This window comes from Ranitomeya imitator, chromosome 10 (genome assembly GCF_032444005.1).
Source record: "Ranitomeya imitator isolate aRanImi1 chromosome 10, aRanImi1.pri, whole genome shotgun sequence".
Lineage (NCBI taxonomy): Eukaryota > Metazoa > Chordata > Amphibia > Anura > Dendrobatidae > Ranitomeya > Ranitomeya imitator.
In genome coordinates, this window is record NC_091291.1 from 109,683,821 (window position 1) to 109,700,967 (window position 17,147).

General features: G+C 45.8%; 1 protein-coding gene across 1 annotated transcript in view; it reads left to right on the top strand.

Annotated features, from left to right (window-relative positions):
• PDPN (podoplanin) overlaps positions 1-13,176 on the top strand; it is a 43,355-nt gene extending 30,179 nt beyond the window's left edge. Inside the window, exons 2-5 of the mRNA XM_069741051.1 lie at positions 2,429-2,511; positions 3,795-3,924; positions 10,575-10,683; positions 12,397-13,176. Coding sequence (XP_069597152.1) covers positions 2,429-2,511; positions 3,795-3,924; positions 10,575-10,683; positions 12,397-12,403 — 329 coding nt within the window. The 3' untranslated portion in view covers positions 12,404-13,176. The remainder of the gene's footprint in view (positions 1-2,428; positions 2,512-3,794; positions 3,925-10,574; positions 10,684-12,396) is intronic.
• Positions 13,177-17,147: the final 3,971 nt, after the last annotated feature.

Below are 17,147 nucleotides of genomic sequence, written 5' to 3' on the forward strand. Positions count from 1 at the left end.
AAAGGCATTCTAGGGAGGAGCTAGAGGCAGACACAGACATTCTAGGGAGGAGCTAGAGGCAGACACAGACATTCTAGGGAGGAGCTAGAGGCAGACACAGACATTCTAGGGAGGAGCTAGAGGAACACACAGACATTCTAGGGAGGAGCTAGAGGCAGACACAGACATTCTAGGGAGGAGCTAGAGGCAGATACAGACATTCTAGGGAGGAGCTAGAGGAACACACAGACATTCTAGGGAGGAGCTAGAGGCAGACACAGACATTCTAGGGAGGAGCTAGAGGCAGACAGACATTCTATGGAGGAGCTAGAGGCAGACACAGACATTCTAGGGAGGAGCTAGAGGCAGACACAGACATTCTAGGGAGGAGCTAGAGGCAGACACAGACATTCTAGGGAGGAGCTAGAGGAACACACAGACATTCTATGGAGGAGCTAGAGGCAGACACAGACATTCTAGGGAGGAGCTAGAGGCAGACACAGACATTCTAGGGAGGAGCTAGAGGCAGACACAGACATTCTAGGGAGGAGCTAGAGGCAGACACAGACATTCTAGGGAGGAGCTAGAGGCAGACAGACATTCTAGGGAGGAGCTAGAGGCACACAGACATTCTAGGGAGGAGCTAGAGGCACACACAGACATTCTGGGGAGGAGCTAGAGGCAGACACAGATATTCTAGGGAGGAGCTAGAGGCAGACACAGACATTCTAGGGAGGAGCTAGAGACAGACACAGACATTCTAGGGAGGAGCTAGAGGCACACACAGACATTCTGGGGAGGAGCTAGAGGCAGACACAGACATTCTAGGGAGGAGCTAGAGGCAGACACAGACATTCTAGGGAGGAGCTAGAGGCAGACACAGACATTCTAGGGAGGAGCTAGAGGGAGACACAGGCATTCTGGGGAGGAGCTAGAGGCAGACACAGACATTCTAGGGAAGAGCTAGAGGCAGACAGACATTCTAGGGAGGAGCTAGAGGCAGACACAGACATTCTGGGGAGGAGCTAGAGGCAGACACAGGCATTCTAGGAAGGAGCTAGAGGCAAAGACAGACATTCTAGGGAGGAGCTAGAGGCAAACACAGACAATCTAGGGAGGAGCTAGAGGCAAAGACAGACATTCAGGGGAGGAGCTAGAGGCAGACAGACATTCTAGGGAGGAGCTAGAAGGCAGACACAGACAATCTAGGGAGGAGCTAGAGGCAGACACAGACATTCTATGGAGGAGCTAGAGGCAGACACAGACATTCTAGGGAGGAGCTAGAGACAGACACAGACATTCTAGGGAGGAGCTAGAGGCAGACACAGACATTCTGGGGAGGAGCTAGAGGCAGACACAGACATTCTGGGGAGGAGCTAGAGGCAGACACAGACATTCTGGGGAGGAGCTAGAGGCAGACACAGACATTCTTGTGCAAGTTCTGAATCAACAGTTATCCATAGAACCTTATGGGCATCAACAGCCACCTCCTATCTCAGCAATGGAAAAATATGTATTCACTGAATGCACATGAATTGAGAAGGTTTGAGAATGAGAGATCAATCCAGGAGGAGAAAGAAGCAGATTTCTCTGATAAGATATATTACAAAGTTTCTTATTTTCAAGTATGCCAATGAGATATATATATATATTTAATAATAAAAGATGATTACTCTTTAAACCTCTGGCCTTCTGGAGTAAGGTGTGCCAAATCGATTAAGAGTAGGGATAATAATCTTTATTTTTTATATAGCGCTAACATATTCCGCAGCGCTTTACATTTTTTTGCACACATTATCATCACTGTCCCCGATGGGGCTCACAATCTAAATTCCCTATCAGCATGTCTTTTTAGAATGTGGGAGGAAACCGGAGTGCCCGGAGGAAACCCACGCAAACACGGAGAGAACATACAAACTCTTTGCAGATGTTGTCCTTGGTGGGGTTCGAACCCAGGACTCCAGCGCTGCAAGGCTGCTGTGCTAACCACTGCGCCACCGTGCCGCCCTATGAGCGGACATGTGGACGTTCGGGTTCGTCGGTTTTGAGTGAACTTTATTCCAAGGTTCGGTTCTGGTACCAGAACGGTACCAAACTTGATCCCGAACCCCATAGAAGTCAATGGGGACTCTCTCTCCCTCTTTCTCTTGGGACTGTTAACAGGACACCATTTTTCCAGGCTCTTTTTATGTTGTACCTGTTTCCTTCCCTTCCTTGTCCTGCAGCATAAACGAGTTTAGTATCTTCTATTAGTAAGGATCGCTCTTGATCAGAAACGGGTCATCAATTTATCTCGGTTTGAATAAATCTGTATTTTACCATACATACATCCTTTTGGATGCTGAATTTATTCCTTCCCAGCAGTATCTCTCAGTAAGGCCCAGAAAATGAAATTATTCCAGTTCCATATATCTGCGGCTTGTCTTTAATTAATATTTTGTGTTTCCAGTTGTAACTTTAGAGGATAATGAAGCAGAAACATTGGATGTTACAGAGAAAACCTTCACAGACTCGACAGAAACTCAAACTCAAGTGAGTACAGAATGCAAAAAAACATTCAGCTCGTAAGATCCAGAATAATCCTTTTTCTCTATCCTGACTCCCACTTTAGTTTAGGTTAAGGAGCACTGTGTGATTTCTATACATTGCCCAAACACCCGGTTATGACCTATGTAAAGAGTCCTTAAAGGGAATCTGTCCGGAGGTTTTTGCCACCTAATCTGAGAGCAGCGTGATATAGAGACAGAAACCGTGATTACAGTGAGGTATCATTTACTGGGCTACTTGCTGTAGTTTTCACACAATCACAGTTTTAAAAGCACCTTCTGTCATGTAGTCCTCTATATTTTTCAGCTCTGTACAACCCCACCCCCAACAGTTATTGGCAGTTTTCTACCAATGCACAGTCTACACCAATCACAGGTGTGGGCGGGGTTATACAGAGCTCAGCATTCAGATGACTGGTAGATCTGCAGAAGAGAAAACTGTGATTTTTATCAAAACTGCAGCAAGCAGCCCAGTAAGTGACATATATTTGGATTCGGGGTCTCTGCCTCTATTTCATGCTGCTCCCAGATGGGGTAACAAAAACAATGTGACACATTCCCTTTAAACGGGCCATCAATATTTATGGGGGTCTAAATCCCGTAATTCCTGCCAATCAGCTGAGTGACACTCACCACCTTCTCAGTTTATCACCAGTCTATCTCACATTATACCTACATATCCTCTGTAACAGCCCCCACCTTCACTCAGCAGGGGTGCTGATAGTTCTCCAACCAAATATTGATGTCCTATCCTTGATTGTATATCCATGCACGGTCCTGTACGTAGCTGAAGTAGGGGGCCACATCATGTCTTATGTTGATCGGTGATGATCCCTGAGGGATGCTGAATAGATCTACACTGATGGTTGGAGAAACAGCTACAGCTATGGTGGAGGGACAGCAGATGACACTGTCTTAGCTGTTCCAGTATATTGATATTTGTAGTAGTTCCTATAGACTGCATCGTATGACCCTGGCCCATGGGCCACATCCGGCCCTCTGGCTGTTCCAGTCCGGCACGCGGACAAAAACAACCAAAGGGTGTAATCTTCCATATTGATGATGAAGAAGATAATGGTTACTGTATGTGCCAGGTAAAACAGTTAATTATTCCACAATACCTGAGTGCTGAATGATTCTGCTGAAATCCACAATATTTCTTAGGAAAGTCCACCAACTGAAATTTCTGAACAACCCCCTTTAAGACAAATGTTGCCCTTCTAGGTAAAATTTCAACCTGAATTTTCTTATTAATCTTTTCTTATTTAGACTCTTGAGACAGACCTCAATGTGACCAGTCTGTATGGTAGCAGCACAGCCAGATCCTTCACTGCGGAAACAGACACACAGAGCTTGGAAAACACAACATATAATACAGTGGTTATAGAAGATCCTGAAGGTATGATGTTTTACAGCTCCTGAGCCACAGCCTGCAACATACCCCAGAGCTGGATTCACAATTCTGCTAGTTGCTAGAGGAAGTGGTCAACACTCAGCTGAGCATCAATGTTCTGTGCTGCTTTGCATTTAGGGATACATTTGTGGATTAGATTCCTGCTTTTCCCCAAAATTTTAAGTCTGTACTGTATAGTGGCTTGTGAAAGTATTCACCCACACCAGGTAAATGCTACGTCTGGCACCAAACCAACACAGCTCATCACCCCAAGAACAGCATCCCTAAAGTGAGACATGGTGGTGGCAGCATCATGCTGTGGGGATGTTTTTCAGCAGCAGGGACAGGGAAAATGATCTGAGTTGAGGGGGAAGATGGATGGTGCGAAATACAGGGATATTCTTGAGCAAAACCTGTTTCAGTCTGACAGTAAATTGAGACTGGGACAGAGGTTCACCTTCCAACAAGACAATGCTCCAAAGCAGACTGCTAAAGCAACACTTGAGTGGTTTTAAGGGGAAATGTGTAAATGTTTTGGAGTGGCCTAGTCAAAACCCAGACCTTAATCCAATTGAGAATCTATGGTCAGACTTGAAGATTGCTGTTCACCAGAGGAAACATCTAACGTGAAGGAGCTAGAGCAGTTTTGCCTTGAGGAATGGGAAAAAAATCCCTGTTGCAAGTGTGATGCCCCAGGGTCCTGGTCGTCACAGTGACATTGCTTTCCTCATGGGGAGAGTGATGTTATGCTTGGAAGCGATGAAGGATATCTCTCTATCAGGTAATCACAATGCACACAACATGTTCACACTCCAGACCACATGGGGGAGCTTTTGATCCTATTCCTAGGTGACTCCCCTATATATATTGTGGTATGGAGGGAAAGTCAGAGAGAGACAGAGGAGAGTGCAGATCAACATAGAATGTCAGGAGGTCTGAAGGGGCCCTGTAGTCTGAATTACTACAGCACCTGGAGGAAGAGACATACAGAAGGAAAGGACATCGTTCAGTGAGCTTAAAGGAGAGCGAAGCACAGGAGAGTGACATCAGGGGAGACCAGCTGCGAACGAGCTGCCTCCCTCTGAAGCGCAGATAACCGGTAGCCGGAACACCGTGGTTGTAAGGGACTCTACGACTTACAGCAGAGACCGGCAGGACAGCTGAACTGCAAGTTACCTGTCCGCCTCAATACCCAGGAGGCATAGTGACGCATAGAGCCCGGGGAATGAAAGTCCCTGTAAAAAGGCTCGAGTCACCTGCCATATGGGTTTGTGTCCTATCCCATATGGGGGACAGAGAAAAACAGTGAGGACCTTATCTGAAGCCATAGGCAGTAAGGAACTACAACACCACCGCGCTAGAGGACGGCTTTTAACTCCACCTGCTAAAGGGGAACTCTGGATTTGTTTCCAAGCCGGCCAGACCCTGCCTGCCCTGTGATCTGATACCCTGGACTGTGGCTGCATGAAGTCTTCAGTAAACCAGGTAAAGAGACTGCAAACCTGTGTCCTCGTTCTTTACTGCACCATCTTCCATCTACACACCAGGAGCTCTGGGGACCTACTTCACCTGTGGGAAGTTATACCATCTAGCTGCCATAACATCACCCCAGAGGACCCCTTTAAGCAGCGTCGATCCCCACTGACCGAATACCACAGGTGGCGTCACGAACATAAACTTTATTCAATTTCCGTTTTACATGGGCGCGCAGGGCCACGGACTGGGTCGCCACCGTGACATCCCCTTGTGAACACCGGACCCGGTGCCGGGTACCTCACGGCCCTGGCGGGCGACTCACAAGACGTGGAAACCTCATATAGACTTATCCAAAGTGACTCACAGCTGTAATTGCTGCATAAGCATGCTCCACAAAGTACTGACTTAAGCAGGAGAATAGTTATATGCACTGAAGTTTTCAGTTATTTTGTCCTTTTTGTTGTTTGCTTCACAGGTTGTGAGGTAGCAAAGCATGGAAAATGCTAAAGGAGGTGAATACGCTGACAAGCCACTGTAGATATCTATAGCTATGACAATCATGGTGATTGCAAACTCTTAAAAAAGATTAAATGTTCGATTCATCAAGATCAGGAGAGGGATGGAGAGTGAGGCTCCTGATTAGGTTTGGATGCAGTGTGAAGCTCCTGATTGGGATGGAATGGAGTGTGAGCCTCCTGATTGGGATAGGATGGAGTGTGAGGCTCCTGATTGGGACGGGATGGAGTGAGGTACCTGATTAGGACGGGATGGAGTGTGAGGCTCCTGATTGGGACGAGATGGAGTGTGAGGCTCCTGATTAGGACGGGATGGAGTGAGGCTCCTGATTGGGATAGGATGGAGTGTGAGGCTCCTGATTGGGACGGGATGGAGTGAGGCTCCTGATTGGGATAGGATGGAGTGTGAGGCTCCTGATTGGGACGGGATGGAGTGAGGCACCTGATTGGGATAGGATGGAGTGTGAGGCTCCTGATTAGGACGGGATGGAGTGTGAGGCTCCTGATTGGGACGAGATGGAGTGTGAGGCTCCTGAGTGGGACGGGATGGAGTGTGTGGCTCCTGATTGGGACGCAATGGAGAGTGAGCCTCCTGATTGGGATGGGATGGTGAGTGAGCCTCCTGATTGGGACGTGATGGAGAGTGAGGCTCCTGATTGGGATAGGATGGAGTGTGAGGCTCCTGATTGGGACGGGATGGAGTGAGGCACCTGATTAGGACGGGATGGAGTGTGAGGCTCCTGATTGGGACGAGATGGAGTGTGTGGCTCCTGATTGGGACGCAATGGAGAGTGAGCCTCCTGATTGGGGTGGGATGGAGTGTGAGCCTCCTGATTGGGACGTGATGGAGAGTGAGGCTCCTGATTGGGATAGGATGGAGTGTGAGGCTCCTGATTGGGATAGGATGGAGTGTGAGGCTCCTGATTAGGACGGGATGGAGTGTGAGGCTCCTGAGTGGGACGGGATGGAGTGTGTGGCTCCTGATTGGGACGCAATGGAGAGTGAGCCTCCTGATTGGGATGGGATGGAGAGTGAGCCTCCTGATTGGGACGTGATGGAGAGTGAGGCTCCTAATTGGGATAGGATGGAGTGTGAGGCTCCTGATTGGGACGGGATGGAGTGAGGCACCTGATTAGGACGGGATGGAGTGTGAGGCTCCTGAGTGGGACGGGATGGAGTGTGTGGCTCCTGATTGGGACGCAATGGAGAGTGAGCCTCCTGATTGGGGTGGGATGGAGTGTGAGCCTCCTGATTGGGACGTGATGGAGAGTGAGGCTCCTGATTGGGATAGGATGGAGTGTGAGGCTCCTGATTGGGATAGGATGGAGTGTGAGGCTCCTGATTGGGACGTGATGGAGAGTGAGCCTCCTGATTGGGATGGGATGGAGAGTGAGCCTCCTGATTGGGACGGGAAGGATGGTGAGCCTACTGATTGGGATAGGATGGAGTGTGAGGCTCCTGATTGGGATAGGATGGAGTGTGAGGCTCCTGATTGGGATAGGATGGAGTGTGAGGCTCCTGATTGGGACGTGATGGAGAGTGAGCCTCCTGATTGGGATGGGATGGAGAGTGAGCCTCCTGATTGGGACGGGAAGGATGGTGAGCCTACTGATTGGGATAGGATGGAGTGTGAGGCTCCTGATTGGGACGTGATGGAGAGTGAGGCTCCTGATTGGGATGGGATAGAGGATGAGCCTCCTGATTGGGATGGGATGGAGTGTGAGGCTCCTGATTGTGATAGCATCGAGTGTGAAGTAAATATAAACCTAGCACTCAGCTTAAATGCATTGAACAAGGATTTAAATCCTTGTTCAATGTATTTAAACTGAGTGCTAGGTTTATATTTACTGCACCTATGGTTTAGAAACCTAACCTTAGCACCACCCCATAGCTGTGCTCATGGTGTTTCTATATACGGGATGGAGAGAGAGCCTCCTGATTGGGACGTGATGGAGTGTGAGGCTTCTGATTGGGATGGGATAGAGTGTGAGGCTCCTGATTCATTAGTGCATTCATGTATTTATGATAAACCTATTTTTAAAGGGTTGCTCTATTTGGTAACCTTTCCATTCAGTTTATGGGGGCATGTGGAACCAATAGGGATCCCACAGTCCTGCGGTTCTGGGATCTGGTGCATCTATAAGCACTTGTACAACACTGTGGATCCCGGAGATCCCCTCACTGTCAGGGTATGTGTCCACGTTCAGGAAACGCTGCGTGTTTGACGCTACATAGAGCCGCAGCGTCAAACATGCAGCGTCCAGATGTTACAGCATAGTGGAAGGGATTTCATGAAATCCCATCTCCACTATGTGTTAAAAAAGCCAGGCGGCAGACCCACGTAAACGGACATGCGGCGCGTCTTTTCAGAACGCAGCTTGTCTGTTTACAGTGCGGCGACGTTCTCTGCCGTAAATTTCCCATAGAAAATCATTAGATGCGGTAAAACCGCATCTAATGATTAGTGAAACGCGTAGTAACCGCGTTAATGCAGCTTACTACACATGTCACATGGCGGCTTACCTGTCCCGCCGCCGGAAGCCCCCCCGTCCACTACAGTTCTCGCGGTAAGATAAGTTCTCACAATAACTTAGCTTACCACGAGAACTGCCGTGCACGTGACCGGGGGTTATCTCCGGTCACACTAGGCTGGTTCTCACGGTCAGCTGACCGTGAGTGCTAGAATGTAAGTGATCGGTGGAGAGTTATCTCCAGCGATCATCTACAAGCTCTGCTATGTCTGGATGTCAGGCATAAGATGTAGCAGAGCTGGACTCGTCGTGGGACACTCGTTATGGGATATCTGCGGACAGGGAGTATGAATTTGTTTTTTTTTTGTTTTTTTGCTTTTTTGCAGGACGAGGGTCTTCAAGAGGATTGAGCGTACAATAAAGATATGGTCAAAAAGTGTGTGTAATCATTTCATTAAAATACTTTTTTCTAGTGTCTGTGTTTTATTTACACTTTACTAGGATTAATAATGGATAGGCGTCTTATTGACGCCTCGCCAATATTAACCGGGCTTAATGTCACCTAAAGGTGTCATTAACCCCTTATTACCCCATATCCCACCGCTACTCGGGAGTGGGAAGAGAATGGCTAAGCGCCGGAATTGGCGCATCTTAATAGATGTGCCATTTCTGGGGTGGCTGGGGGCAGGTGTTTTTAGCCGGGGGGGGGGGGGCAATAACCATGGCCTCTCTCTAGGCCATGAATATCAGCCCGCAGCTGTCTGCGTAGCCTTTCTGGCTATAAATTACAGGGGAACCCCACGTCATTTTTTTGGGAGGGTCCCCCTATTTTTATAGCCAGTAAAGGCTACGCAGACAGCTGCGGGCTGATATTCATAGCCTGGGAAGCTCCATGGGTATTAACCCCTTCCCAGGCTACGAATATCAGTCCCCCAGTCGCTGGCTTTCCCTCTCTGGCGCAGAAAATTTCGAGGGAGCCCACGCCATTTTTTTTTCAAATCTTTTTTTTTTAAAATTAAACATTGCATTTAAGGCCGGGGTAAATACCCGACACTGCCGCGGGCACTCAGGACCGGAGCATTCAGCTGCATAGAAATACATGCAGCCGCACACTCCGGTAACGAGTGCCCGCGGCAGTGCCGGGTATTAAGATGCGAGACTCGTCCGAGTTTCCTGCTTGTGTGATCCATCTATCGTATCTATCTATTATCTATTTTCTATTATCTATCTATTATCTATCAATATATCTATCTATCGATATATCTATATATAGATATATTGATAGATAAATATATCGGTAGATAATAGATAGATATGCCAATAGATAGATACCATAGATAAATACGATAGCTAGATCCATAGATACATATGATAGATAGATACGATAGATATGTATCGTATCTATCTATTGTATCCATCTAACGCATCTATCTATCTATCTATCTATCTATCTATCTATCTATCTATCTATCTATCTATCTATCTAGCTGTGTGTATATTCTTCAATGGAGTATGTAAATGAAGAGGTTGGACAAGAAATGACATCACCCTTTTTTTTTGGTATATCTTTATTGAGCTTACAAAAAAACACACAAATCCGCATTAAAAAAACGCGTCAAAAAACGCATGAAAAACGCAGGTGACCTGCCAGTGACCTCAGGTGCAGATTTAGTGCAGATTTTACCTGCGTCAAATCCTGATCAAATCCTGATGCAATCCTGACCGTGGACACATACCCTCAGGCTGCGTGTCCACGATCAGGATAGCCGGCGGTATCGTCGGAGCGGCTTAGCCGCTCTGCGGTAAGCCCCGCCCCCTTCTGGAGACGCGATGATGCCGGATGTGTTCACAGCACACATTAGGCATCATCGCTCCCCACCATAGGGCCCTGTGCTATATCTTGCGGCGACGCAGCGTCGCCGCAAGATATACGGACATGCTGCGATCTAAAAAGACGCGCAGCATGTCCGGAGTCGCAGGGCCGCCGCGTGCGTGTTACCACGCATAGTGGAGACGGGATTTCATTAAATCCCCTCCACTATGCTGTAACATCTGGACGCTGCGTGTCTGACGCTGCGGCTCTATGCAGCGTCAGACACGCAGCGTTTCCTGATCGTGGAAACAGACCCTCAGGGTTTGACATTTCCGCATGTTTTGTTGCAAGGACTGATGATTTTTTTGTTATATTTGGCAGGTGGCCTTGATTTGGGCACATTGGTTGGAATAGTAGCTGGCATCGTATCCATCTTTGGAATAAGCGCCATGATCACCATCCTAATTATTCGAAAAATGGGAAGATACTCGTAAGTAAAAAAAAAAAAATCTCTTTTATAATACAGTGACGCCTCTAGATCAGGGGTTGCCTTTTGGAGAAGGATCACTGTATATGGGAACAATTAATGACATTTCATGGCAAACATGTTTCAAACATTGCATACTTTATGGAACGTCGCCATGTTGTGAGGCCGGTGGTAGAAATGGACCGAAGTACGTTCCACTTCACGTGAGTTTATCAAAGCAGCTACCTGCAGTCACCACTGGGGGGAGCTGCCTGCAAATAAGTCATATACTGTATATATCCATATGCGTTTAGCTCCCCCTAGTGGTGGCTCCCTGAGCGGCAGAGAATTTGGAAATTTAAAGGGAACCTGTTAGCTGATTCATGCTGTACAAACCACAGGCAGCATAAATCAGATCCTGTCTAAACAATGGCTACCAGGTATATGCCATAGCATTTCACAGATAATATACTTTAACATTCTAGCTGCGGACCATAGACCAAGAGCAGAATAGTCCGGCACCTCCCCCATTATTATTCAAAGATCTATGGATTCAAATGCTGATTAAAATTAACTTTGTTTGTGAGAAAACCCCTTTAAGGATCAAGAATTCAGCCCCCCCCCCATAAATAGATATTGATGGCTTTTCCTAAGGCTTGAGTCACATGACAGAGTATTCTCTCACCTGAGAAAATGGGGTCGATTATGCAAATCATACTCTGATCAGTGTGATCAGATTTTTTTCAGATGAGGAGAGAAAAAAAAAATGTCTCCATCTTCTCCATTCTGCCAGTCTATGAAAATCAGCCTGTACTCAGATGTCATCCGAGTGCAGTCCGATGTTTTCAACGGATCCATTGACTTGCATGGGAGCGAGTGCGATCCGATAATTGGAGCAAACTTGGACATGCTGCGATTTATATTTTTCCATCGTCTCAGTCCGAGGGAAAAACGGCCCTGAGAATGTCCCCATAGAATCACATTGGTCTGAGGGTGTTCTGATATTTTGGAAGAGTTTTCCTGATGCATTTTTTGCGGCCTTCTGATTAGACGCTTCCTAGTCTGTAGCGGTTTCTTTCAGGACTTGCTTCAAGTAAGAGGCACTTTCTTCATTCCACCAGGCTTTTTAACTAAAACAAAAATGCTTAAAAAAACCCCTCATCATATGATCAATGTAGATTTCCTATAGGAATGAATAGGAAAGGATTTACAAGCTTTCTTTTTTTTTGCTGTTTTAGAGGAATGATTTTGGAGTGGATCCACTTTAAAAAAAAATGCATCAAAAATGCATCAAAAGACTGTCTGAACAGTCTTTTAGTTACAATTATGCTGCCACCTTGTGGTGGTTTTGAGTATTTTGAGTGGCTGAGTCTTCGTTGCGTCCCTCCTGCCTTGCAGCAGCGTTATAACCAGACGCCTGTGGGCCCGAATGCAAAATCTGTAACCAGCACCCCACCCCCGCTCCGGTCAGGTGTCATTTATAATACTGAAGTCTTATTATGGCCCGTGAGCCCCCTGAGTCACCGCGTCCAGGTGTACATGCTACCTCTGCACCCCCTATACTTAGGACCCCTGACTTGTCACCTCGCATGACTGATATCAGGGGTGTTTGCCCTTTCTATATCCTTTGCCAAAATGTCCGGAGACCTGCCAGCACCATTAGTACCGAACTGTGCATTTTGCGACCTATATAAATATGTAAGTTCTCGGTGATATATGCGGCTTTTGTTTCCGCAGGCCCTGAGGTGAAAGCGGGAACCTGAAAGGGATCATTTATTCTGTCCAGGGGCATACAACCTTCTGACTGTGAATTATAGGCATAAAACACATATCCTGAGTGTGATGCTGACCACCGATGAAGACGCCACTGGAGATGGCGAAGAACGGACTAATAAAGTTGTCACAAAGATATATTTATTCCACATGGAGAAGACACCTGCAAAGCGGGACGTTCACCTGACTCCATCCATACACATTGATATACAATGCTTTGTTATTATTTATATAGGTAGCCATTGTTTCGTTTTATAAATTTTACTTTTTTTTTTTTAACCTTTGCTTGAAATGGGACTCTCATCATATTTCTAACTTTATGACTTATGGGACACGGGCCAGGCAGTGAGGCCATCTGTGTGATTTCCAAAAATGTGAATTCCCACCCATGATAAAATTAGCCCCGCCCACACAGTATAAGCCCCACCCACCCAGAAAAGCATTTTTTATAGGCTGCACCCACGCAAAGAAAACATTTTATATAACCTCACCCATACTGCAAAGTATTTGTATAAGCTCTTTCCACACAAGAAAAGCATTTTATAAGCTCCATCTACACATGAAAGCTTTGTATAAGCCCCACCCGCACTGTAACGCCATTATTATAAGCCACTCCCACACAGAAAAATAATTTTTATAAGGCCGGAGTCACACACAACGTATAAAAATACGGTTCCTTTTTTATGGCCGAGATACGCAGAAAATTTCCTGAACAGTGAACCGTATTCAATGCGAGGATGCAATTTTTTTCTGCAAAAATTATCCGTGTGTCATCCGTACGAAAATCTCGCCGGCTTGCAAAATGGACATAGAATGGATCCATGGGCTCAAATATTCATGAAAACATATATACAGTCTATATATATATATATATATATATATGCATATATACATATATATATATATATATGTCAGTGAGACACATATATACATATATATGTATATTTCATACAGCGCTAGATAGCAGAAAAGCCGGTAATTCCATTGCCGTCTTTTCCTATCTCCTTCACAAACCCAACAGGATATGAGACATGATTACATACAGTAAACCATCTCATATCCCTTCTTTTATTACATATTCCTCTTTAGTAATGTAAGAAGTGTCTTTGTGTCAAATTTGGGCTATCTATTAAATTAAAGGGTTAAATCCCGGAAAAAACTGGCGTGGGCTCCCGCGCAATTTTCTCCGCCAGAGTAGTAAAGCCAGTGACTGAGGGCAGATATTAATAGCCTGGAGAGGGTCCATGGTTATTGGCCCCCCCTGGCTAAAAACACCTGCCCCCAGCCACCCCAGAAAAGGCACATCTGGAAGATGCACCTATTCTGGCACTTGGCCACTCTCTTCCCACTCTGGAGTAGCAGTGAGATATGGGGTAATAAAGGGTTAATGTCACCTTGCTATTGTAAGGTGACATTAAGCCTGGTTAATAATGGAGAGGTGTCAACAAGACACCTATCCATTATTAATCTTATATTAATAAAGGGTTAAAAAAACACACACACATTATGAAAAAGTATTTTAGTGAAATAAAGACACAGTGTGTTGTAATATGTTTATTAAATGCTCAATCCAGTTAAAGACCCTTGTCACCTGAAGCAAAGTTAAAATAAAAAAACAACAATATCCCATACCTCTCCGGCGTTACAGTCAAGTCCCACGCTGTAAATCCATCAGAAGGGGTTAAATAATTTTACAAGCAGGAGCTCTGCTAATGCAGCTGTGCTCCTGGCTGTAAAAACTGGGGAATGAATTGAAAGCGGGGGAACGTAGCTACCTAGACTTGCGGTGCTGCGCCCCCTGCTGGCATAAACTCATATAAACTCGAGCGTGGGAATTTTTTTTTGTATATACCTATACTATGTGTAGACATTAATTTTAGCTATTCTATTCTAACCTGTCAGTGTGATTTTACTGTACACCGCACTGAATTGCCGGCTTTTCTCTAGAACACCGCTGCGTATTTCTCGCAAGTCACACTGATGGTCCGTGTGTAATCCGATTTTTTCTCACCCCCATAGACTTTCATTGGCGATTCTCGGCCGAGATACGCTGACAATCACAGCATGCTGCGATTTCACTCGGATCCTGAATACGGCTGAGAAAACAACGGATAATAGGAGCTGCCCCATAGATTAACATTGGTCCGAGTGCTATGCGATTTTTTATTGCATAGCACTCGTCCATATTACGCTCTAGTGTGACTTCGGCCTAAGCCTCATCCACACTAAAGTATTTGAATAAGCCCCACCCACACTGTAAAAACATTGGTATAAGCTCCATCCACACAGCAAAAGCATTTTTATAAGCCGCACCCACACCGAACAGTATTTGAATAAGCCCCACCCACACAGTAAAATCATTTCTATGAGCTCCACCCACACAGGAAAAGCATTTTCATAAGTCCGGAACAGAAAAGTTTTTGTATAAGTCACACCTACACAGTGAAAACATTTACATGAGCTCCACCCACTCAAAAAAGTATTTGTATAAACCCCAAATACACAGAAAAATCATTTTATGTAACCCCACCCACATGGATAAATATTTCTTTAACCCCTTCAAGACCTTGCCCTTTTCCGCTTTTGCATTCTCGTTTTTCGCTCCCCTCCTTCCCAGAGCCATAACTTTTTTATTTTTCCGTCAATATGGCCATGTGAGGGCTTGTTTTTTTGCAGGACAAGTTGTACTTTTGAACCACACCATTGGTTTTAGCATGTCGTGTACATGAAAATGGGAAAAAAATTCCAAGTGCGGTGAAATTGCAAAAAAAGTGCAATCCCACACTTGTTTTTCGTTTGGCTTTTTTTGCTAGATTCACTAAATACTAAAACTGACCGGTCATTATGATTCTCCGGGTCATTACGAGTTCATAGACACCAAACATGTCTAGGTTACGCTTTATCTAAGTGGTTTATTTTTTTCATATTTTTTTAAACATTTTTTTTTTATTTTTGCCATGCTTCAATAGCCTTCATGGGAGGCTAGAAGCTGGCATAGCCTGATCGGCTCTGCTACATAGCAACGATCATCAGATCGCTCCTATGTAGCTGAATTACAGGCTTGCCATGAGCACCGACCACAGGGTGGCGCTCACAGCAAGCCGGCATCAGCAACCATAGAGACCTCTGGTTGCTATGCCGATGCATCGCTGACCCCCGATCATGTGACAGGGGTCGGCGATGCGCTCATTTCCGGCCCGATGGCTGGAAGCGCCGGTTAAATGCCGCTGTCAGCGTTTGACAGCGGCATTTAACTAGTTAATAGCGGCGGGTAGATCGCGATTCCACCTGTCGCTATTGCGGGCACGTCAGCTGTACAAAACAGCTGACATGTCCCGGCTTTGATGCGGGCTCACCGCCGCAACCCGCATCAAAGCAGGGGTACCGACCTCCGCAGTAATAGTATGGCGGAGGTCGGTAAGGGGTTAAAAGCTCCTCCCACGCAGTAAAAAAAGGAATTATAAGCCGACCTGCATAATAAAAGTATTTGTATAAACCCCAAATACACCGAAAAATCATTTTATGTTACCCCACCCACACAGAAAAATATTTGGAAAAGCCCCTCCCACACAGTAAAAAAAATTTTTATAAGCCCACCTACATAATAAAAGTATTTGTATAAATTCCACCCAGGAAACAGTATATTATAAGCCCCGCCCACACAGGGGAAGACTTTGTATAAGCCCTACCCACACAGGAAAAGCCATTTATAAGCCCCACCCACACCAGGGAAAGCTTTTTATAAGCCCCACCCACACCAGAAAATAATTTGTATAAGCCCCACCCACACCAGGAAATCATTTGTATAAGCCCTACCCACACAGGAAAAGCCATTTATAAGCCCCACCCACACCAGGAAATCATTTGTATAAGTCCCACCCACACCAGGAAATCATTTGTATAAGCCCCACCCACACCAGGAAATCATTTGTATAAGCCCCACCCACACCAGGAAATCATTTGTATAAGCCCCACCCACACCAGAAAATAATTTGTATAAGCCCCACCCACACCAGGAAATCATTTGTATAAGCCCTACCCACACAGGAAAAGCCATTTATAAGCCCCACCCACACCAGGAAATCATTTGTATAAGTCCCACCCACACCAGGAAATCATTTGTATAAGCCCCACCCACACCAGGAAATCATTTGTATAAGCCCCACCCACACCAGGAAATCATTTGTATAAGCCCCACCCACACCAGGAAATCATTTGTGTAAGCCCACCCACACCAGGAAATCATTTGTATAAGCCCCACCCACACCAGGAATCATTTGTATAAGCCCCACCCACACCAGAAAATCATTTGTATAAGCCCCACCCACAACAGGAAATCATTTGTATAAGCCCTCCCACACCAGGAAATCATTTGTATAAGCCCTGCTTATTATGGTGCTCCCTTTCTGTTAGAATTTTCTCTCCATCCCATTACACAAATAACACGTCACAATCCTGTGCGTCTTCCCCTGTCATGATTGCTATATGTTCTAATGTGATAGGAATAAACTATCTGTGACCATATAAAGAACTAATGTGTTTAAAGGGGTTCTCCATTTTGGACAATCCCTAGCGTCCCTTAACAATAAAGTGATCACAATGTTTGACCCCCAGAGACCAGTAGATAAACCTGGCATTGAGTGTTATGTTTACCTGCAGCACCTCCGGAGGACAAACAAGGAATGACACATGTTTCCCATTCACATCAATTGGTT